Source organism: Triticum urartu, chromosome 1A (genome assembly GCF_056163025.1).
Source record: "Triticum urartu cultivar PI428250 chromosome 1A, HENAU_Tu73, whole genome shotgun sequence".
Classification (NCBI taxonomy): Eukaryota; Viridiplantae; Streptophyta; class Magnoliopsida; order Poales; family Poaceae; genus Triticum; species Triticum urartu.
The window spans coordinates 408,250,385-408,273,628 of record NC_141873.1 but is presented as its reverse complement, the minus strand read 5'-3'; the positions used below and the strand labels follow the sequence as shown (position 1 = coordinate 408,273,628).

The window sequence follows — 23,244 nt, the reverse complement described above, 5'->3', positions numbered from 1 at the left end:
TTTTGAATTAAAAATGGCTATGAGGGCGCGAGAACACATAAAGAACATCTCATCACAAGAATCATGCGTATAAAATGCACTACACCAAGCGGTCGTCGATCGACGTATCTTGTTGACAGGAATGACCGCACTTCACTCTACATGCAGATCAAAATGACAGGAAGATTAGAGATTTGTCTCAAGAAGAATGCCACCTTAAAAACGAACTTGTGCTCTAAAGCCTCAGACAAGAAATAAGCAACCGATCGGACCAAGACACGGGCAATGCAAACTGAGTACATATTGCAGGTCAACTAGGCTAATCGAACAAGAACAGGCCATGCAGAGCAAAGCACCAAAGACAAATGTTCACTACCAATTGGAGAGCACAGAGATGAATCTCTACTCCTAATGTCTCAGTTGGTAGGTCGCGTTCCGGATTTTATTTTCGTTCCACCTCACCCGGTCTTTTTTGGTACTTCTTTGGTACTTGCTCCCACCTCTCGTCAGTCGAGACGGTTTATTTTCGTACTCCCTCCCACCTTCCAGGTAGTTCCCTCCACGCAAAAAAAATCGAACCAACCAATCTCTACTCCTAATGAAGCAGTTGGTAGCCTCGTATGGTTTATTTTCGTCCCATCTACCATGGTTTTATTTGATACCTGCTCCCACCTCCCAATTTTTTCGGTTTTTTTTCATCGGTTTTTTATTCGCCCCCCTCCCACTGGCCGGACAAACCCAACGTTTATTTGGTAATACAATGAATTCACATATGGTGATTGATTTCTTCTTTGGTAACCCAACTAACGGATGGTAATCAATCTTCAAATATGAAAACCAAACATACAAGGCAACAATTAATTCATTTTTTTCTGACCGGTTATTTTTCGTCTCCCCTCCCACATACCTTTTCGCTTCACCGCCCACATAAAGCCATCGGATTAGTTACCATATAAAAGAATTAATCACAATCAATCAAGCATTGATGGGATATTTCCTTACATTGATGTGATTTTCATTTTTTATCATGAATCATACACGTCAAAAAAAGGTACAGCGTGCGAGTATCAGGGCACATGCCCTACAAATCCGAAAATGCCTATAAAAATTAAATCAGAATCAATCAAGCATTGCTGGTATATTTTACTTGTTTTGATTGGATTTTTTGTATACGGTACCATTAACTCGATCCTCCCACCGCTGCCCTCCTCACGAGCCTGGACGGCCGATCCTCTCGACGTCTACCCTCATGTGTCCTCGCGCCACCATCATCTTCTTCTCTCCAATTTCCTTGACTAGGAGGACTCCTCTGTGCCCCAGGCCCTGGCCGACGCCGGCGACTCCTCGGTACTCCACCCGCGCCATCACATCCGACACAGGCGAAACTCCAGCTGATGCCACGGGATCCACATCCTGCGCTCGTCGACCATCTTCCACTCCGGCTGCTGCGTGGTGCCGCCGCTGCGGGAGGCAACCTGGCAGGGGCAGACGTAGCCGTCCTCGTGCAGCCCGACCCATGCGTCTAGCTCGGCGGCGAAGTAGCCTCGGCCTCTGAAAGGCAGCATCCACTCCCTATGGCGCCTCCACTTGCAGCTCCTGGTGTCGACGGAGTACGTGCCGCAGACCGCCCTGCTCCACGAGGACACGAATATGGTGCGCCCGTCCGGGTGCAGCGCATAGGAGAAGATCATCTCGTCCTTGGTGAAGGGCGTCGGCATGCTTTTCCAGGACCAGTACGTGGGCAGCAGGTCGTCGTCTTCCGTCGTCGGTGGCTTCGCCATCGCCTCAAAGGACACAGGCCGCTCCATGAAGTGGAAGGCGAACGCGTACAGCGCGTCGCCGGCGCCGGAGGTCAGGAAGGTATTGGAGCCACAAAGCAGTGCGTCTCGAACGGGAGGGCCGACGGGCAGTCCGGCGGTGTCAGTGTCGTAGAAGAGGGTTCCGGCGTGTATGTTGCTCGTGGCGATGATGTTGCTGCCCAGGGCTGCGAACTACATGGCACGGCCACGCTCAGGTGACACTAGCCGAAGGACAGGGGGGGCGCTGAGGTCGGGACTGTCGGCATCGATCTTGCGGATGGTGAAGCCCTTGTGCCAGTCGTCTAGAACCAGATAGAGGCTCTTCTCCTTGTTGCCGCTGCGGTCGTGGTAGTAGTTGGGCTCATCCTCCTCGCCCCTGCCTTCTTTGCTTAGACATCCCGCCCCCGACTGACTGAATTCTCAAGTATATACCAGAAAAACACGTACGCAGACGAAAACACTCGAATAGATTGGACGTAGCTGGCTAACCACGGTTGATGTAGTATCGATCTACTAGAAGCAACACGGATACGCGCAAGCAATTGATACACACAGGCATGCCTCGTGCCCGCTGATCTTTCTATTGGTCTCTGGGTGTACTGTTTATAGGGGTGCAGGGTAATACGTATATATAGCTATAGCTAGGACTTGCAACATAACCGATTCGGGACAGAACTACTGATCCTACTTGGTGATGGATTCCTGCACAAGCCGGACATGAGACGTGCTTTTTTTCTTGAGGGAAACGCCGCCACCGCCGCCGCCAGCGCGGAACCCTAGGGCAGGGCGCTAGGATCCCCAAAGCAGGGCGGGCAGCGAGGAGCGGCGCAAGGAGACCGTGTCGGTCGTTCCCGCCACCAGCGCTAAACCCCAGGTATTTACGTTCCGTGTCCTCCCCGCACTCTACGCTGATACATCAGCGAGGAGCTGACGGTGGAAATGCTACTCCTCCCCGAACTCTATGATGCTTGATTTGATCTCGTGGAATGGAGCCATGACAGTGGGCAAGGCTATTGAGTTTGCTCCTAATGCCGGCTTGGGCGATGGGTGGGACGAATGCGAGCAGCGGCCAACGGCGGACATGGACTCAAGCCAGCACAGGTCCACGGCGGTAGAGGAGAGACACCACCCACCACCCATCGATGCAGTAAGGAGTGTGGTGTTCTACAGTATGGTAATTGGTAAAAGTTTTTGGTCCTATAATATCAGAGAGAGAGAGAGAGCATATTACATAAAAATAACGCTGAGAATTTAGATGCATTGTTTGTCACGAAGCTGTGACTGGCCAATTTACATGAAATTAATTCCCTTAGTTGTGGTGGCAAATATAATACACCTCCATATTGTTATGCACTAGCGTGTGTATGTGAGATAGATGGATTATGGTCTCATACCCAATAAAATGGATATGTGCATGTGTTAGAGAGAGAGAGAGAGGGAGAGGGGGAGAGACAGTGGAGAAGAGGGACGGAAAGAGTGTGTGTGTGAAGATTTGATGGTAAAAAGATCGCCAATGTCACTTGATATGTATGAGAATATTAAATGTAATATTAACATGATTAATATTAAACTCTTAAAGTTACGGAAATGTTATCCGTTGGCATGGACGTTCTTCTAGTCCGTGTTAGGGTCTGACCATTTTGCTCGGTTCCTGTGTCTTCTCGCACGCTCACGTTAGAAGACGACGGAGCGCCGAGGTGGCGGAGGAGCGATCGAGGCGGAGATAAGCCCTAGAAAATGCGATGGCGGCAGCCGAACTGGCCAGGGGGTTTTATGGCCTCGCTTGAACGTGGCTGCCGTCGGGATGCGTTGCTAGTGGGGCGACTACAAATTAGGGATCCGGAGCTTTTGGGCCGTTAGTTGGGTCGCGGCCCAATGAAACTGAACAGTTTTTTTTCTAAGAATCCTGAAACTGAACAGTTAGTGCAAGTACGACGAGTCCTAATCAACCCGCTATAGAAGATTTCACTGTATGATACCCTGATAAGTGACTCACGTGTGGCGCGAAACAATTCTGCCCTGATGTTTTTTATGGCAAATTTAGTTACCCGAAGATGGCAAGTTTAGTTGTGAAACATGACAACTTTTTGTTTGGATGACAAGTTTTCTTTTTTGTTTTTTTTGAATGACAAGAAAATGTCAGGGTGGTGTTACTTCATGCTACACGTATGTCACTTATCATTTGGGTAGATCTTTCAATCAGGTTGTCCGCTCTTTTTATTTTTGAGATTTGAGAAATTGGCTGTCGACTTGGTAAGCTACCAAGAAAAAATTGTGATCAATGAATGGAGTTTTTAACCTTTTTCCCTCAATGTATAATGAATGAGTTGTATACATAGTTTGAATGGTTTTAAAAAGTTGTGATAAATATTTGCTTGATCTGGATATAATAAAACATTTATTTATAATGGAAAATGCACTGAAGATGATAGTATCTACTATTAAAGGGAGTTTGTTGGTTTCTCTTTCATCGTCCCCACAACTCCCATTGATACATGCCTCCTTCCATAGATTTTTTTCAAACCGCGCTATAAACCAATTAACTCTTTCTTTCAAACCGACCCCGCACCACCTTGTTTGCAGGGAAAGAAATCCCTTGCAAAGATATCAATAAAAATTAAATAAATCATCAATAGCAAGAAATCCCTTGCAAACAAACAACAATGTCAACTCGCATAGTTGTACACGCACAGTCTCAATCACATCATATATTTCTTACCATTGCCTATGGATTCCCTCCCTCAACATATCTCAATCTCAACCTAATAAAAATCCCCGCAAAAAATAGTAATCAAAATTCTCTTACAGTGAACCACTAGAATAAAGTTGACTCAATTGCAACATATGGGTATTTTATCTATATCAATATAAAAAGGCCCAAATGGGCAGATCCAAACCATCTAAGCCGTCAAATCATGTTATCTAGCGGTTCAAATCGCTTCAATGTTGAGCACCAAACACATTTAACGCTCTAATTACCCACCACTGCCATTGGTTATAAACACGTTTTGACTCAACGCTATCCTTTGAAATCTGCCATGTAATTAATATCCTAGCATTTCCGCGAAAAAATAATTGATATCTTACCAAATACCAACGTGCAACAGAGATATCTTACCTAATATAACGTGCAACTAATATCTTACCTAATATAAACGTGCATTGCACGTACATTATTACTAGTACTAGTAAAAAGTAGTGCTAAAGCTCACCACAATTGCTTGATCTAATATAGTCGTGCTTAAATTTCAATAGTATGTAATATTGTCCTCGAACGCTATTTAACTCAGTGCATATATTTCTTAAGCAGGGAGTGAATTATGGCCCACTCAACTGTTCCCTCAATTTTTTTGAAGAATTCACCAAGGTTGATGGCATGAGAAAAAGTCTACAAAGATGCACCTTTGGATTGGAAATTCGCAGGGGCATGCACATGCCCAGCCCTCACAGACCATATGATTGCTTAGCGATCCACAAAGTTGTCGGGTTCTGCACCAGGGCACACCAACTATTGAGTTTTAGTTTCCGAAACTTATGATTTTATCTTGGTTTAAATAGGCATGTATTATTTCGAAGAGGCTAGAGGTTTGTTCTCCTGATCCAACATGGTTAGATGGGATCGGCAACGGTCCAAGGCCTAGTCAGACCGGTCGTGCCTATGGTCTAAGGTTAGGTTGTCCCTCCATTAGGTTTAGGCATCTCTTGTGATGATCGTGGGTCAGCAGTTGGTGGTGGTGAGCAAGTTGGAGTCCTGGATGTCGGGGTGGCGGTCCGCCTAGTTGGGTCGGTGACCTAGGTGCTTTGTAGTGGCACGGGAAAGTCACAAAGCCAAAGGTCTTCACTTTGGCAGTGACGGTGGTGACAGCCGCGTGTGTTGTTGTCCTATTAAGGATGTCGTCGCGATTCTCCTCCCCGTGCCAGGGCTCCAGGTGAAAACCGATGTTCGTCCATTCAGACTTGGTGGCAGCGGCACTTTGTGTCATTATCCTCATGGGACGTCGCCGTGGAGCTCAGGTCCCTTAGGACGTGGCGTGACGCCATCCTCATGCTCCTTTGTGCTTAGGCTTGGCATCATAGTCGTGACGTTTTTACTGCACTTGCATGTTTCTTGTTGTACGATTTTGTTTGTTGGTTTTCTCTTTGATCTTCTTTGTAAGCCGGTTTTCTCACTATTTTGTATCCCTAAATTGTGTTGCTTACTTATAAAAGTGAGATGAAGGCTTATTTCATGTCTTAATAACTCTCTGGATTATTTTCCTCTCATCAGTATTTTGGTTACTGAAATTGGTTTTCTTTTCAGACAGGAAATTGAATTTATGTTCTATTTAAAAAAATTGTTCTTTTTTTTCCTGTGGTATTAGGTGAGCACTAAGATCTCAATAAGGTTTAAAGGATAGCAGATTAATGGCAATTAACATGTTGAACAAAAATATGGTGAAAATGATCAACATAGAAATATAACGCAATGGTAGGACGTGTCATGTAGGAACAACAAAACATGGAATGGGCCTTTTTATCTTTGAGCTAGCTGATTTTTTGATTTGGCATCATTCAAAATATTTTGAATGTTTGATCTACTCCAACTAGCATGCATTGCATGACTGAAAATCAGCTAGATGTTTATTAGACACTCCAAAATGAAAAGGTGGCACCCTCAAGGCATCAATTATATGTTTCCTAGCTTAGCACAGTCCTGTAACTTCATATAATTGTTTTCTTTCTTATTTATACAAAGAACAAAGACCATATTAACCCTCACAAAATTACTGACATCACCTATTAGCCATTCGATTACGGTTCAACTCAAGTTGGGAGCATCCTAATCTTCCTCTTGTATATGGATAAGGCAATGAAATTGATGAAACATGCTAGTGGATGATGACAGCGTGGGCTGGGAGAACATGGCGAGGTTAGACGAGGAGGTGCCGCCGGGCCATAGCCGTCGATGCCTCACACCATGGAGTAGGAGCAACAGCTCTTGCCGGACTAGCCGCAGCTGTCCTCAACGCTCCGAGCTAGCTGCCAGCGCCCCCACCGTTGAACCACGACATCCAGACCAGACGTTGCATTAAGAGGAGTTATCGTCCCTGCAGCGTCGCTAGCCAGGCACCAAGCAACGCTTAACAACCGTCTGGAAGGAGGACCCACTATCCTCACCGAAGTCGCGCACCCGCCTCGAGTACTACATTAGTTGAGGCAGGTCGCATGACACATCCTTCTCATTGTCGGGGGCTCCAAGGCCCTCACTCAGACGGAGCGCCCCCTATAGTGCGCTCGACCTCCTTCGCCAAGACCTAGGTGGCCCCGCCCCTAAGTTCTCTCCGACGAGGAGCTCGTGGTGGTGTGGGCCTTGGATCGGTCCAAGACCACCAAGGAGACCGATGCCTGCAACCGCGGATCAGCGAAGGCGTCCTCCTTCTCGGCGGCGTCTAGTCAGAGCGCGAGCTCCGAAGGAGCAGGGACTACGTAAGGCGGTGGTGGACGCGGGAAGCAACACGGAGGCCGGAACCTGACGCACGAGCACGTCCCCGTGGCATCCCGGGCATCGACAGCAACAACGACAAACGACGACAGCGATGACAGTCCATGTGGCCTCGGATGCCATGCCTAATAGGTCACTGCCCGCTACTTAGTTTCAAATTAGTTTAGTTTAGTTTAATTTGGGAATGTTTGCATGTAGTATATATCAAACTCGTTAATTTTGTTAGTTTGCATGTAATGTAATAGTATATCATACTTAGCTTAAATTTCATCCACAATTTGTGTTTTATCATTTAAAAGTAGGAAAGTTTCAAAAACATTGTTGGATGGCCTTCGCTTGGCTAGATGTCCGCAGACGTTTGAGGCGTCCGTTTGGTAATTGCGTTTGAAGATGCTCTACCGAGCGGTGCCACTTACGATGATCTGTTACTTTGGTATGCAGGAAGAATGCCAGTGCTCCCGCACTATAGATGATACGATCATAAGACCTCCTGGATTTTAGATCCAGCGGCTCTAAAAATGTCTGATTTTTTTACGGCAAAGCCTTCAGGGAGTTTGAAAATTATGAATAACTACAAAAATTGCTCGGATGCCATAGGATCGGAGATCCAACCTCCCAAAAGCTAGTATCACCATAGCATCTAAGTTGCCGAAGCCCACCCATGATATTCATACGATTCGTCAGGTACACGCAAACGACTTACACTCTGATCCAGTGGACGCATGTATAACCTCGAATTCCTTATCGTGGGCCGTGGGTACATCTTTTCTGCGTGCAGTATAAAGATTTTAGCTTTGCTGGTGAACCAGGGCAAGTTTTATTCCGGAAAGAATCGCACATGCGTCCATGTACCCGTGGGCTTAAACATTTATAAAATTATTTTCAACAGCAGGTAAAATGTGTCGATGCGAATCAATCTGTGGTTGAGTTGGTTAGGTGAACGGTGGTATCCCCAACCCACCAGGGTTCGAATCTTGGTGCTCGCATTATTCCTGAATTTATTTCAGAATTTCCGGCGATGCGCTTTCAGTGGGAGGAGACGTTTCCGTCGACGACGAGGCACCTACGGTGACTTCGTAAATTTCAAGATGATATGTCGGCTCAGTCTTTCGAATGTGCTCATAAGAATAGGGTGTGCGTGTGTGCGTTCATAGGAATGAGTGTATGCGCGTGTATATGAACGCTTGTGTTTGTACTGATGCTAAAAAAAAGAAAAAATGTGTCGATGGACATGGCATTTTGGCAAGCATGGAGCTTTCCTCCACGACCCACCGACGCGCCCCACGGAGAACACGTGACCACACGTGTTTCGCGCAGCCAGTATCAGCGACACGGCGACAGAGAGTCAAACTTTCCTCTCTGACGACGGCGTGACGACTCCACGGCCATTCCGTGCCACGTCGTCCTCCGCTTCGTCCTTGGTCTCCTTGCCCGGCCGCCGATGGCTGGCGGCACCGTCGTAATTCATGTCCTTCTTGGACGCGCTGGCGTCCTCGAAGTCCTCCATCCTGAACGCCGGCCTCCACGGCGGCTCTGCCCAGCGCGCGCGCTTCCTCCCGCCGCCGCAGACCTCGCTGGCACCCTCCGTGCTCGCGCTGGCGTCGTCGCCCCCGCTCTCGTTCATGCCCCTCATGGCCCGGATGTTGGCCAGCAGCGCGTAGAACCTCTCCACCTGCTCGTCCTCCACGCCGCTCTCCGCGACAGTAGCGCTCGTCGTTGCCGTCGCCGGCGCCGGGTCGGCCGCAGCCGCGGTGTCTCCTGGCAGCGGCTCCTCCTGCCGAGGTACTTGCTTCGGCGCCGCCGTCCGCCGGGTCGACGGAGCGGCGTCTGCGTCGCCGTTTCCTGCCGCCACAGCCTTGGCTGCTGTCTTTGTGGCGTCCATTGCAATGCTGCAGACTGTAGGATGGCCTTCTAGCTGGATTGCAACCTCAATGTCACTCTGTGGTCGACGGGAAAGAAACAGAGGAGTGAGATGAGAGAGACGAGGTATGGCTAGCTGCTTGATGCTGCGGAGTAACGTCTGAGGCATGGCGAGTGAATTTATAGGGGTTGCCGTGATTCGTGCTAAAAATTGTTAATACTCCATATTTATACAAGTTATTTGATTATATGTCTATAAATGTCGTATTTACCTTTTGCGTCGATATGTAAACGGAATTTTGGAGCGCAAGCGTTCAGATTCTGAACACATGGTCGTAATCATTCAAAGTTTTTCTTTTTTCTTTTTCCGGGGCATAATCTTTTTTTTGCGAGATGCGGGGCATAATAATCATTCAAAATTATGTTATTCTGTTTGCTTCGTCCGTGAGCTCGTCAGACAATTCGGGATGACACAGAGATATACTGTACTGTAGTACGTGCTACAATGTGCACATTTTAACTCGAGAAAAAATGTGCACATTTTATGCTGCATTTTAGGCAACACCACAGCTAGGTTTACAGAATTTCAGATTACTCAGAATTATCGAACTGAGTAACGAAACGTGCTTCTGTCTTCAATACTACGCGTGGCATTTATGTTAGATTGCGATCTTAAAATTGAAGCCTTGTGGCAATGATGCACTTGGACCTTTTATGATTCATTGCACTGGCACGACGCATACGTAAAGCATCAGCAACGTCCAGACAAATCATGGACGAAGAGAAAACGCACCATCAGAATAAACAAAACAGTAATAGAGCAGAGCGCAAGCTTCCCACTCTAGGCAATGAAAAAGTCGATCCACTGTGGTGTCTGACAGGCTTATGGATACCGAGTAACCGCGGTCAAAGTGTAGCACTGTATGCGTTGAGGTCTTGAGGCCCCGACCAGGAGGACGAGGACGTGCCCCCTGCCAGCACTAGCTGCAGCGCCGTCCTATACTATTATTCAAAATTTCAAAATAATGGCCATGCCACTAGGTACTTTTTCCTCCTCGAGTTCTCTACTAATGTAATCTACTGTACTCTATATTAATTATGGCCAAGGGCATCGCACGTCATCTAAGCGCTGTCTGTTTAAGAACCAAGCACTGCCGCGACTGACTGACTGGGATTGGAGGTCCTCTTCTAATCTTGTTTTCTTAGTGAGTGTAGTGATCGCCGCCACCTTACGAAAGTACCCCTGGTTGGATGGCCCTGGTCACACACTGCAAAGGCAGCGCCGGTCGGTGGTGGGGCAAAGCGGGGATCGATCCAAAGGTCCGACGAGCAGAGCTCATCGTGCGCCAGCATCCATGACGTAGCTGCGAACGACGCAAGATGACGCACGCAACGCCTCTCCGGCCTGTCCCCGTCGCGACCCGATGGAGCGGGCGAGACGAATATTGGAACAATTATATTACTTCCAGTGCTAACGAATAATGCTCCTGCTGACGGTTTGGCAATGATGTCAGCACCGCAGGAGCAGATGACGACTTGCAAGAAGTGGAGTTGTTTGCTCAGTTTTGTAGTAGGGTAGTAACACGTACTCCACCTGTGACTTTGTGAGTGCGTGGGTAGGGTACCATGCCTTGCCGGCGTGCATCACACTGCAGAGGGCCTGGGGCAGGCAGGTCGCCAGCTTCTTCAGTGGGTCTGGACCGTTTGGTTAACTTGGTCTGGCCACTGGTGCCAACAGCCCCAATAGTGCTCGCGGAAGATATTTTTACATTCTTCGCAGATGCTAGCGTGGATCACACTTATAACTAGCTAGGGTAGTACTCGCTCCATATCACAAGTAATTACGACAAGTAATTTGAGACGGAGGGAGTAGAATTACAACAAGTAATTCAAGACTGAGGAAGAACTATTCTAACTAGCTACAAGGAAGAATTATTCGAGATTGAGGAAGGTTAAAGCATCTTCAGCCGTTGGCCCCTCAGGAGGCGCTAAAAAACACCTCCTGGGGACGCACCGGCGCAAAACACGCGCTGGGGGTGTGATGCCACTCAGTCGCGGCGCCCATGAGATTTTTTGAACGGCACAGACATGGCGAGTTCATGCATATTTCGGCGACTTTAAATCAAATTCAACCAAACACGGCACACACACTACCGCTCATACATATTTAAAGTATTTTACAAAAAGAAAAAAACACACTACTAGGCCCGCCCGCCGTCTCGCTTGCCTCGCCGCTCCTCGCCGGCCGCCGCCCTTGCAGTTCTACATGCCGAGGAGGCTGTAGAACCGCGTGTAGTCGCCGCCGCCGCCGCCGCCGTCGTGGCCGCCTCCGTCGTGGCCGCCGTCCCTGCTGCAACCCTCCCCCGGTTGGCGCGGCGGGTTGGACGATTCGGCGGCGTCCTCGTCGTCGTCGCTGTCGAGGATCACGACGTCGTGCTCGTCCTCGCGCCCACGCTTGCAGGCGGCGATCTCCTCCAGGGCCCGGGTCTGCCGGGTCATCTCAGTCCGAAGGTAGTCGTCGCGCGCCCATCGCAGGGCGTCCGCGTCGGAGAAGCCGCGCCGGGCTATCTCCTCGTACTCCGGGGGGAGATTGGGCTCCGGTTTGGGCGCGACGAGGATGAGGCGCCCGGAAGCGGGGGTGGAGTCGGCGATGCGGATACCGGAGCTGCGGGTGCGCCGGCTAACAGGCGTGTCCTGGGACTCCGGCTTGACGGGCGTGTCCTGTGGCTCCGGCTTGACGGGGCGGAGGCAGGGAGAGCCGGTCGACCGACCGGACGAGGAGGATGACGCCTCGGGGTCCATGCGCCTCGGCGTCCACGAGCTCCCACGACGGCGAGAGAAGGACGGGGGGAGGGGTACTCCAGCCTCGGCGTGTTGCCGCCCTCAATGTACTCGAGGACGGCCTCCAGCGTGCGGCCGGGCACGCCCCACCATCGGCGCCCCCCTCGGAGTTGAGCCTGTCGGAGGGCACGATGCCGTTGGTGGCCTCGAGCTGCTCGGCGTGACGGCGACGGAAGTACGGCTCCCAAAGCGGGCTGTCGGGGACGTAGCGCGGCCCCTCCCTCGCCGCCCGCGGCAGAGAGGCGCGGATACGCGCGATCTGCGCACGACGCGTCGCCCCGGTGGGCGGGTGGCACCGGGACCCCGTCGGCGCTGATTCTGCACGCCCCGGGCACACGCATGTCCGGTGGGACCGGGTACTCGGCCTCGAAGAGGAGCCGAGCTTCGTCCTCGTGAAGGTGGCGGCGGCCGAAGCCATTCGCCGCCGCGCCGTCGCCTGGGAATCGTTCCGCCATTTCTTTGAACTGGGATGGCGAGGGGAGAGGGAGGAAGGGGAGAGAGGCCGCGTAGGCGGTGGAGACTCTGTGCGTGCCACCGGCGCGCTGGGGTCGGCTTATATAGGCGGAGGCGGCGCGAGCATGCGTGGCAGCCTCGTCTACGCGTGGCATGCGCGGGGACGCGCGTCGTCACGCCTTCACTGCGCCGCCCATGAGGCATCAATGGTGGAGGCTGACCGGCGCGGCAGCGCGCGGCAGCTTTGGCATTGATTCGCCGCGGGAAACGAGGCGATGAGGACGACGAAGCGGCGAGAAGCGAAACGAGTCGCTGGCAAGGAGGGCCCGCGGCTTTTTCGCGCCAAAAACGATTCGCCCGGCGCCCCCCGGCGCGCCGGGTTCGGGTTGGATCCGCCAGCGTCAATTTCGGCCTGAGCTGACGAAAATTGGGCCCTTGGGAGCGCGACTGGGCTGATTTTTTGGCGCCGGCAGCCGAAAAATCGCCTGGAGGGCCTTGTTGGGGACGCGGCTGGAGATGCTCTTAGGGCTCTCTCCACAATTAAATTGGAGGCTCCCAACACCATCACAGAGCTTCACCATAATGAAATATTACCCTGAGGTGACATTTTCCTTCTAGAGTGTCCAAACACTCAAGAGTAACAAGATCGACAAGTGGAAATACGAGGAATCAAATTTCCTTTAGTGAAAGTGTAGACCAAGGTCTCCTCCCTAAATCTCTAAAAAATAAACAAGTTTGGTTGGCTAGAGACACTACAAAATTTACTCTCTCGCTGACAAGATCTTGGTGACAAACATGAAACGTCGCCTAAAATCATTTTCTGTGAGGGCCCACCGTCACCAGGTGTTTTCCTCCCGGGGCAGCGCCTCGGCAATTTTGGTGATGTTCATGCAGATTTTTGGCGACGTATTCGGCCGTCATTAGACATGTCCATTTTTTGTGATGAGTCTCGGTGTCATTCTAAATGTTGGTGGATCTTTTTTTAAACGCTAATAGAAAAATAACATGTAATATTTTATCAACTGACTCATTTAGCGGGTTCCCTTTTCATAATAGGGGGAACTTGTAATTGGGATCGTCCGGTTCCTTCCTAACAAAGGGAATTGGGATTGTTGGCTTAGGGCCCTCCTCTCATACCACGCCCTCGGCAAGTTGAGAGGCCGACACAGCAAGGTAAACGCAGCTGTGACGACATGGAGAAGCCAAGCGCCCATGTTGAAGGTAGAAGTCACGCGCGGCTATGGTAGTGTTAAACATGGGCGATTTCAGGTGCGATCTAATATCTACTAAAAAACATCATAGCAAAATTCAGATTCATTCTAATTACTTTTCATGTTGTACACCCAACGAATCATGGATGGATTACTCATGGAACGAAGCTGACGGCACCATACATGGCTGGCGTGAATCAGTTTATATTTCCCAAATAGAAAAAGTAAAATCATTTATTTTGTGTGTAGCATTCTGATCCTACTTTGCTGCCAAAAAAAAATAATGTAGCCCAGTTGGTGCAATTAGTTGGGAAACGTAGTAGAAAACAAAAAACAAATCGCCCTACAATCACCCAGGAACAACATGAAGATGCATATATGCTTTGGATCAACGATCGTTACTAATACAGAGTGCAACGGAAGTAGACGAGTCGGTGTAGATCATACTTGGAGTCCCTCTAACCATCGATGACGATCCCGCGAACCGCCCTCAAATGATCCCTCAGAGGGAAGACTGGAAGCACAACCTCTCTACTTTGTTGCAAGCATACGGTATTCATGATCTGGCAGCGCTTCGGCGTCTAGAGCTAATTGTCGCCGGGGAATTAGAGGGATGAGAATAGAACCACACTAGGCTTCTAATTATGGGGATTAGAGGAACTAGGTTAGTGAACTAGGACCAGCTAGAACTTGATGAACTAGAGGAGTCTTCAAAACTTGTGTATACCAAAGGGCAAAATCATCTAGTATATATAGGATTGAGGGCAGACGAGGGGCTGCCACCAAGGAGGGAAAGTCCCTCCTTGGGAAGCCGGCCAAGAGGGGGGGGGGTGAGGAATCCCCCCCTAGTCTAATTTGGCCTCCCCTCCTAGGAAAGGGGGCGCCACCTCCACTTGGGCCTTGGTGGCCCAAGTTGCCTTCCATCATTAGGCCTTTTAAGCCCCATTGATATTAAATTAAATATAAAGCCCTCTAACAATTACTATAGCCACATATATATAATTTACCATCACCAAAAACATTTTCAACCTATATATTATTTATCATTAATACCCGGTATTGCCCAATAAACTCTCAAACCCTTCCGGTGACCCCAAAGCGCTTCCGGTTCCTCTCAAAACTTTTCCTAATATTAATGAAACAATTCCAAAAATAAATCCTGAATACTCTCGTCCTACTAACACTCACGAGATCGTGATTACCTTAAGCTTGTGATCCCGTAGGTTCGGTAAATCATAAACATGAACGAAACCCCTTCGTTCAATGATAAATAGCGGAACTGTGGATGTCCGTATCGATCCCTATGATTACACGAATGACATTCAAGTGAACCTTTAGTTATCATGTGATGTCCCCTTTGCTACCACTACTGCAGGATGCTGCTGATACGTCCATTTTGCATCATGCTTTTATATCGATATTTATTGCATTATGGACTGTTATTTCACTTTATGTCACAATACTTATGGCTATTCTCTCTTATTTTACAAGGTTTACATAAGGAGGGAGAACGTCGGCAGCTGGAATTCTGGGCTGGAAAAGGAGCAAATATTAGAGACCTATTCCACGCAACTCCAAAAGTCCTGAAACTCCATGGAACATCTTAAAATAAATAAAGAAAAATCCTCGCCAAAGATGAAGGCCAGGGGGCCCACACCCTGCTCACGAGGGTGGGGGGCACGCCCCCCTCCTAGGGCGCGCCCCCTACCTCGTGGGCCCCCTGGTGGGTCTCCAACGTCCATCTTCTGCTATATGAAGTCTTTCGATGAGAAAAAAATCAGAAGGAACTTTTCGGGACAAGACTCCGCCGCAACGAGGCGGAACCTTGGCGGAACCAATCTAGAGCTCCGGCAGAGCTGTTCTGCCGGGAATACTTCCCTCCGGGAGGGGGAAATCATCACCATCGTCATCACCAATGCTCCTCTCATCAGGAGAGGGCAATCTCCATCAACATCTTCACCAGCACCATCTCATCTCCAAACCCTAGTTCATCTCTTGTATCCAATTCTTGTCTCAAAGTCCTGGATTGGTGCTAGTAGGTTGCTAGTAGTGTTGATTACTCCTTGTAGTTGATGCTAGTTGGTTTATTTGGTGAAAGATCATATGTTCAGATCCTATATGCATATTATTACCCCTCTGATTATGACCATGAATATGCTTTGTGAGTAGTTACGTTTGTTCCTGAGGACAGGGGAAAAGTCTTACTATTAGTAGTCATGTGAATTTGGTATTTGTTTGATATTTTGATAAGATGTATGTTGTCTAGCCTCTAGTGGTGTTATGTGAACGTCGACTACATAACACTTCACCATTATTTGGGCCTAGAGGAAGGCATTGGGAAGTAATAAGTAGATGATAGGTTGCTAGAGTGACAGAAGCTTAAACCCTAGTTTATGCGTTGCTTCGTAAGGGGCTGATTTGGATCCATATGTTTCATGCTATGGTTAGGTTTACCTTAATACTTTTGTTGTAGTTGCGGATGCTTGCAATAGAGGTTAATCATAAGTGGGACGCTTGTTCAAGTAAGAACAGCACCCAAGCATCGGTCCACCCACATATCAAATTATCAAAGTACTGAACGCGAATCATATGAACGTGATGAAAACTAGCTTGACGATATTCCCATGTGTCCTCGGGAGCGCTTTTCCTATTATAAGAGTTTGTTCCGGCTTGTCCTTTGCAACAAAAAGGATTGGGCCACCTTGCTGCACTTTATTTACTTTTGTTACTTGTTGCTCGTTACAATTTATCTTATCACAAAACTATCTGTTACCACTTATTTCAGTACTTGCAGAGAATACCTTGCTGAAAACCGCTTATCATTTCCTTTTGCTCCTCGTTGGGTTCGACACTCTTACTTATCGAAAGGACTACGATAGATACACTATACTTGTGGGTCATCAAGACTCTTTTCTGGCGCCGTTGCCGGGGAGTGTAGCGCCTTTGGTAGGTGGAATATGGTAAGGAAAATTTATATAGTGTGCTGAAATTTACTGTCACTTGCTACTATGGAAAGTAATTCTGTGAGGGGCTTGTTCGGGGTATCTTCACCCCGTCCAGTAGAGCAAAGAGTTGCTCCTCAACCTACTGAACCTATTGAAAATGAAACTCCTTTTGAATTTCCTTCGGGTATGATGGAAAAACTGCTAGCTAACCCTTTTACAGGAGATGGAACAAAGCATCCTGATGAGCACTTAATATATGTGGATGAAGTTTGTGGATTATTTAAGCTTGCAGGTGTACCCGATGATGTTGCTAAGAAGAAGGTCTTCCCTTTATCTTTGAAGGGAGACACATTGATATGGTATAGGCTATGTGATGATATAAGATCATGGAACTATAAAAGATTGAAATTGGAATTTCATCAAAAGTATTACCCTATGCATCTTGTTCATCGTGATCGCAATTATATATATAATTTCTGGCCTCGCGAAGGAGAAAGCATCGCTCAAGCTTGGGGGAGGCTTAAATCAATGTTATATTCATGCCCCAATCATGAGCTCTCGAGAGAAATAATATGCAAAAAATTTATGCTCGGCTTTCTCATAATAATCAAACCATGCTCGATACTTCTTGTGCTGGCTCTTTTATGATGAAGACTATTGAATTCAGATGGAATTTATTGGATAGAATTAAACGCAACTCTGAAGATTGGGACCTCGACGGAGGTAAGGAGTCAGGTATGACACCTAAGTTTGATTGTGTTAAATCTTTTATGGATACCGATATTTTCCGTAAGTTTAGCACTAAATATGCACTTGACTCTGAGATAGTAGCTTCTTTCTGTGAATCTTTTGCTACTTATGTTGATCTCCCTAAGGAGAAGTGGTTTAAATATCATCCTCCCATAGAAGTAAATGTAGTTGCACCTATTAAAGTTGAAGAAAAGACTGTCACTTATAATGATCCTATTGTTCCTACTTCTTATGTTGAGAAACCACCTTTCCTTGTTAGAGTAAAGGATCATGCTAAAGCTTCAACTGTTGTTCGTAAAAGCAATATTAGAACTTATACACCCCCTGAGCAAGTTAAAGTAGAACCTAATATTGCTATTGTTAAAGATCTCTTGTCTGATAATATTGATGGGCATGTTATTCAGTTCGAAGGTGAAACTGCTAGAATTGCTAAACCTTGTGCTAAAGATAAACATAGACCTATGGTAGGCGTGCCTGTTATTTCTGTTAAAATAGGAGATCATTGTTATCATGGCTTATGTGATATGGGTGCGAGTGCTAGTGTTATACCGCATACTTTATACGAAGAAATTAAGAATGAAATTGCACCTGCTGAGTTAGAAGGTATTGATGTCACAATTAAACTTGCCAATAGAGATACTATTTCACCAATTGGAATTGTTAGAGATGTCGAAGTCTTGTGTGGGAAAACTAAATATCCTGCTGATTTTCTTGTTCTTACTTCTCCGCAAGATAGCTTTTGTCCCATTATATTTGGTAGACCCTTCTTGAACATGTTAATGCTAGGATAGATTGCGAAAAGAATGTTGTTACTATTGGCTTGGATGATATGGTTCATGAGTTTAATTTCTCTAAATTTAGTAAACAACATCGTGAGGAAGAATTACCTAGTAAGGATGAGATTATTGGTCTTGCTTCTATTGCCGTACCTCCTAGTGATCCTTTAGAACACTATTTGCTAGACCATAAAAATGATATGTTCATGAATGAAAGAAGGGAAATAGATGAAGTATTCTTTAAACAGGAACCTATTCTGCAACACAACTTGCCTGTTGAAATTTTAGGGGATCCTCCTCCACCCAAGGGTGATCCCATGTTTGAGCTTAAACCTTTGCCTGATAATCTTAAATATGCTTATCTTGATGAAAAGAAGATATATCCTGTTATTATTAGTGCTAACCTTTCAGAGCATGAAGAAGAAATATTATTGAAAACTCTGAAGCATCGTGCTGCTATTGGATATACTCTTGATGATATTAAGGGCATTAGTCCCACTCTATGTCAACATAAAATAAATTTGGAAGCAGATGCCAAACCAGTTCGTGATCCTCAACGACGTCTGAATCCTAAAATGAAAGAAGTGGTAAGAAAAGAAATACTCAAGCTTCTGGAGGCAGGTATAATTTATCCCATTGCTAATAGTCAGTGGGTAAGTCCTGTCCATTGTGTCCCTAACAAGGGTGGTATTACTGTTGTTCCTAATGATAAAGATGAATTGATTCCACAAAGAATTATCACAGGTTATAGGATGGTAATTGATTTCTGTTGGGGATCGTAGCAGAAATTTAAAATTTTCTACGCATCACCAAGGTCAATCTATGGAGTAATCTAGCAATGAGGGGAAGGAGAGTGCATCTACATACCCTTGTAGATCGCTAAGCGGAAGCGTTGCAAGAACGCGGATGAAGGAGTCGTACTCGTAGCAATTCAGATCGCGGTTGATTCCGATCTAAGCGCCGAACAACGACGCCTCCGCGTTCAACATACGTGCAGCCCGGTGACGTCTCCTACGCCTTGATCTAGCAAGGGGAGAAGGAGAGGTTGGGGAAGACTCTGTCCAGCAGCAGCATGACGGCGTGGTGGTGGTGGAGGAGTGCGGAACTCCAGCAGGGCTTCGCCAAGCACTACGAGAAACGAGGAGGGAGAGGGGTAGGGCTGCGCTAACAGGGGAAGAACTTCGTGTGTTGGGCTGCCCTTTTGCCTCCACTATATATAGGGGGAGAGGGAGGGCTGCGCCCCCACCTAGGGTTTCCACCCTAGGGGTGGCGGCAGCTCCAATCCCCATCTGGGGTGGCGGCCAAGTGGGGGGAGAGGGAGGCGCACCAGGCATGGGCCTTAGGGCCCATCTGCCCGTAGGGTTTGCCCCCTCTTCTCTCTAGGCGCATGGGCCTTGGTGGGGAGGCGCCCCAGCCCACCTAGGGGCTGGTCCCTTCTCACACTTGGCCCATGTATGCCTCCGGGGCTGGTGGCCCCACCTGGTGGACCCCCGGGACCCTCCGGTGGTCTCGGTACACTACCGGTGATGCCCGGAACACTTCCGGAGGCCAAAACCATACTTACTATATATCAATCTTTACCTCCGGACCATTCCGGAACTCCTCGTGACATCCGGGATCTCATCCGGGACTCCTAACAACATTCGGTAACCGCATACATACTTTCCCTATAACCCTAGCGTCATTGAACCTTAAGTGTGTAGACCCTACGGGTTCGGGAGTCATGCAGACATGGCCGAGACAACTCTCCGGTCAATAACCAAAAGCGGGATCTGGATACCCATGTTGGTTCCCACATGCTCCATGATGATCTCATTGGATGAACCACGATGTCAAGGATTCAATCAATCCCGTATACAATTCCCTTTGTCTATCGGTATGATACTTGCCCGAGATTCGATCGTCGGTATCCCGATACCTTGTTCAATCTCGTTACCGGCAAGTCTCTTTACTCGTTCCGTAACACATCATCCCGTGATCAACTCCTTGATCACATTGTGCACATTATGATGATGTCCTACTGAGTGGGCCCAGAGATACCTCTCCGTTTACACGGAGTGACAAATCCCAGTCTCGATTCGTGCCAACCCAACAGACACTTTCAGAGATACCCGTAGTGTACCTTTATAGCCACCCAGTTACGTTGTGACGTTTGGCACACCCAAAGCACTCCTACGGTATCCGGGAGTTGCATAATCTCATGGTCTAAGGAAATGATACTTGACATTAGAAAAGCTTTAGCATACGAACTACACAATCTTTGTGCTAGGCTTAGGATTGGGTCTTGTCCATCACATCATTCTCCTGATGTGATCCTGTTATCAACGACATCCAATGTCCATGGTTAGGAAACCGTAACCATCTATTGATCATTGAGCTAGTCAACTAGGGCTTACTAGGGACATGGTGTTGTCTATGTATCCACACATGTATCTGAGTTTCCTATCAATACAATTCTAGCATGGATAATAAACGATTATCATGAACAATGAAATATGATATAATAATAACTAATTTATTATTGCCTCTAGGGCATATTTCCAACAGTCTCCCACTTGCACTAGAGTCAATAATCTAGTTCACATCGCCATGTGATTAACACTCACAGGTCACATCGCCATGTGACCAACATCCAAAGAGTTCACTAGACTCAATAATCTAGTTCACATCACTATGTGATTAACACTCAATGAGTTCTGGGTTTGATCATGTTATGCTTGTGAGAGAGGTTGTAGTCAACGGGTCTGCCATATTCAAATCCCTATGTATTTCGCAAAACTTTATGTCATATCGTAGATGCTGCTACCACGTTCCACTTGGAGCTATTCCAAATTGTTGCTCCATTATACGTATCCGGTATCTCTACTCAGAGCTATCCGGATAGGTGTTAAGCTTGCATCGACGTAACTCTTTACGTCGAACTCTTTATCACCTCCATAACCGAGAAACATTTCCTTATTCCTCTAAGGATAATTTTTGACCGCTATCCGGTGATCCACTCCTAGATCACCTTTGTACCCTCTTGCCAGACATGTGGCAAGGCACACATCAGGTGCGGTACTCAGCATGGCATACCGTATAGATCCTATGACAAAAGCATAGGGGATGACCTTCGTCCTTCCTCTTTCTTCTGCCGTGGTCAATCTTCGAGTCTTACTCTACTTCACACCTTACAACTCAGGTAAGAACCCCTTCTTTGACTGATCTATTTTGAACTCCTTCAAAAACATGTCAAGGTGTGTGTTCTTTGAAAGTATCATCAGGCGTCTTAATCTATCTCTATAGATCTTGATGCCCAATATGTAAGCAGCTTTATCCAGGTCTTGCTTTGAAAAACACTCTTCAAACAACCGTTTATGCTTTCCAGAAATTCTACATTATTTCGAATCAGCAATATGTCATCCACATATACTTATCAGAAATGTTGTAGTGCTCCCACTCACTTTCTTGTAAATACAAGTTTCTAGCAAACATTGTATAAACCTAAAAGCTTTGATCACTCCATCAAAGCATATATTCCGATTCCGAGATGCTTGCTCTAGTCCATAGAAGGATTGCTGGAGCCAGCATACCTTTTAGCATCCTTAGGATCGACAAAACCTTTTATTGTATCACATACAACCTTTTCTTATGAAAACTGGTAAGAAAACTTGTTTTGACATCCATCTGTCAGATTTCATAATCGAAAAATACAGCTAATGCTAACATGATTCCGACGGACTTAAACATCGCTACGGGTGAGAAAATCTCATCGTAGTCAACTCCTTGAACTTGTGAAAAGACTCTTTCCCACAAGTCAAGCTTTATAGACGGTAACATTACCGCCCACGTCCGTCTTCTTCTTAAAGATCCATTTATCTCAATGGCTTGACGATCATCGGGCAAGTCCACCAAAGTCCATACTTTGTTCTGATACATGGATCCTATCTCAGATTTCATGGCTTCTAACCATTTGTCGGAATACGGGCCCACCATCGCTTCTCCATAGCTCGTAGGTTCATTGTTGTCCAACAACATGATATTTAAGACAGGATTACCGTACCACTCAGGAGTAGTACATATCCTTGTCGACCTACGAGGTTCGATAGCAACCTGATCTGAAGCTTCATGATCACTATCATTAACTTCCTATTCAACAGACGTAGGCTCCACAGAAAACATCTTTCTGTGTTGCATCACTCTCTGGTTGAAGTAAAGGTTCGACAACCTCATCAAGTTCTATCTTCCTCCCACTCAATTCTTTCGAGAGAAACTCCTTCTCGAGAAAGGACCTGTTCTTAGCGACAAACAATATGCCCTCGTATCTGAGATAGAAGGTATACCCAACTGTCACCTTTGGGTATCCTATGAAGATGTGTTTGTCCGCTTTGGGTTCGAGCTTCTCCGGCTGAAGCCTTAAGCATCGCAGCCCCAAACATTAAGAAACGACAACTGTGGTTTCTTGCCAAACCAATGTTCATACAACATCGTCTCAACGGACTTATATGGTGTCCTATCTAAAGTGAATGCAGCTGTCTCTAATGCATAACCTCAAAATAATAGCGGTAGATCGGTAAGAGACATCATAGATCGCATCATATCTCATAAGGTTCGATTATGACGTCTGGACACACCATTACGCTGTGCTGTTCCAGGTGGCTTCAACCGCGAAACAATTCCACAATGTCTTAAGTGATTGCCAAACTCATAACTCAGAAAATCCCCCTTTGATCATATCGTAGGAACATGATCTTTTTGTTATGATGATTCTTAACTTCACTCTGAAATCACTTGAACTTTTCAAACGTTTCAGACTTGTGCTTCATTAAGTAAATATACCTATATCTACTCAAATCGTCAGTGAAGATGAGAAAATAGCGATATCCACCGCACGCTTCAATTCTCATTGGATCACACGCATCAGCATGTATGATTTCCAACAAGTCACTTGCCCGTTTCATTGTACCTAAAAACGGGGTCTTAGTCATCCTGCCCATGAGGCATGGCTCTCATGTGTCAAGCGATTCAAAATCAAGTGACTCCAAACATCCATCGACATGGAGTTTCTTCATGCATCTTACGCCAATATGACCTAAGCGGCAGTGCCACAAGAAAGTGGTACTATCATTATTAACTCTACATCTTTTGGCGTGAACATGCGTATTACCA

At 47.0% G+C, this 23,244-nt stretch overlaps 1 protein-coding gene and 1 pseudogene across 1 annotated transcript; both read right to left on the bottom strand.

Annotated features, from left to right (window-relative positions):
* Positions 1 to 1,343: 1,343 nt before the first annotated feature.
* LOC125532883 (uncharacterized) lies at positions 1,344 to 2,918 on the bottom strand (annotated as a pseudogene).
* Positions 2,919 to 8,036: 5,118 nt separating this feature from the next.
* LOC125534665 (uncharacterized) lies at positions 8,037 to 9,422 on the bottom strand. The gene has a single exon (XM_048697829.2). The coding sequence runs from the start codon at positions 9,287 to 9,289 to the stop codon at positions 8,606 to 8,608; it is 684 nt and encodes a 227-aa protein (XP_048553786.1). The 5' UTR covers positions 9,290 to 9,422; the 3' UTR covers positions 8,037 to 8,605.
* Between the last annotated feature and the right edge of the window lie 13,822 nt (positions 9,423 to 23,244).

Bases quoted from the DNA above. Each gene is read 5' to 3' on its own strand.
- LOC125534665 (XM_048697829.2), bottom strand. From the start codon at position 9,289: ATGCCTCAGACGTTACTCCGCAGCATCAAGCAGCTAGCCATACCTCGT.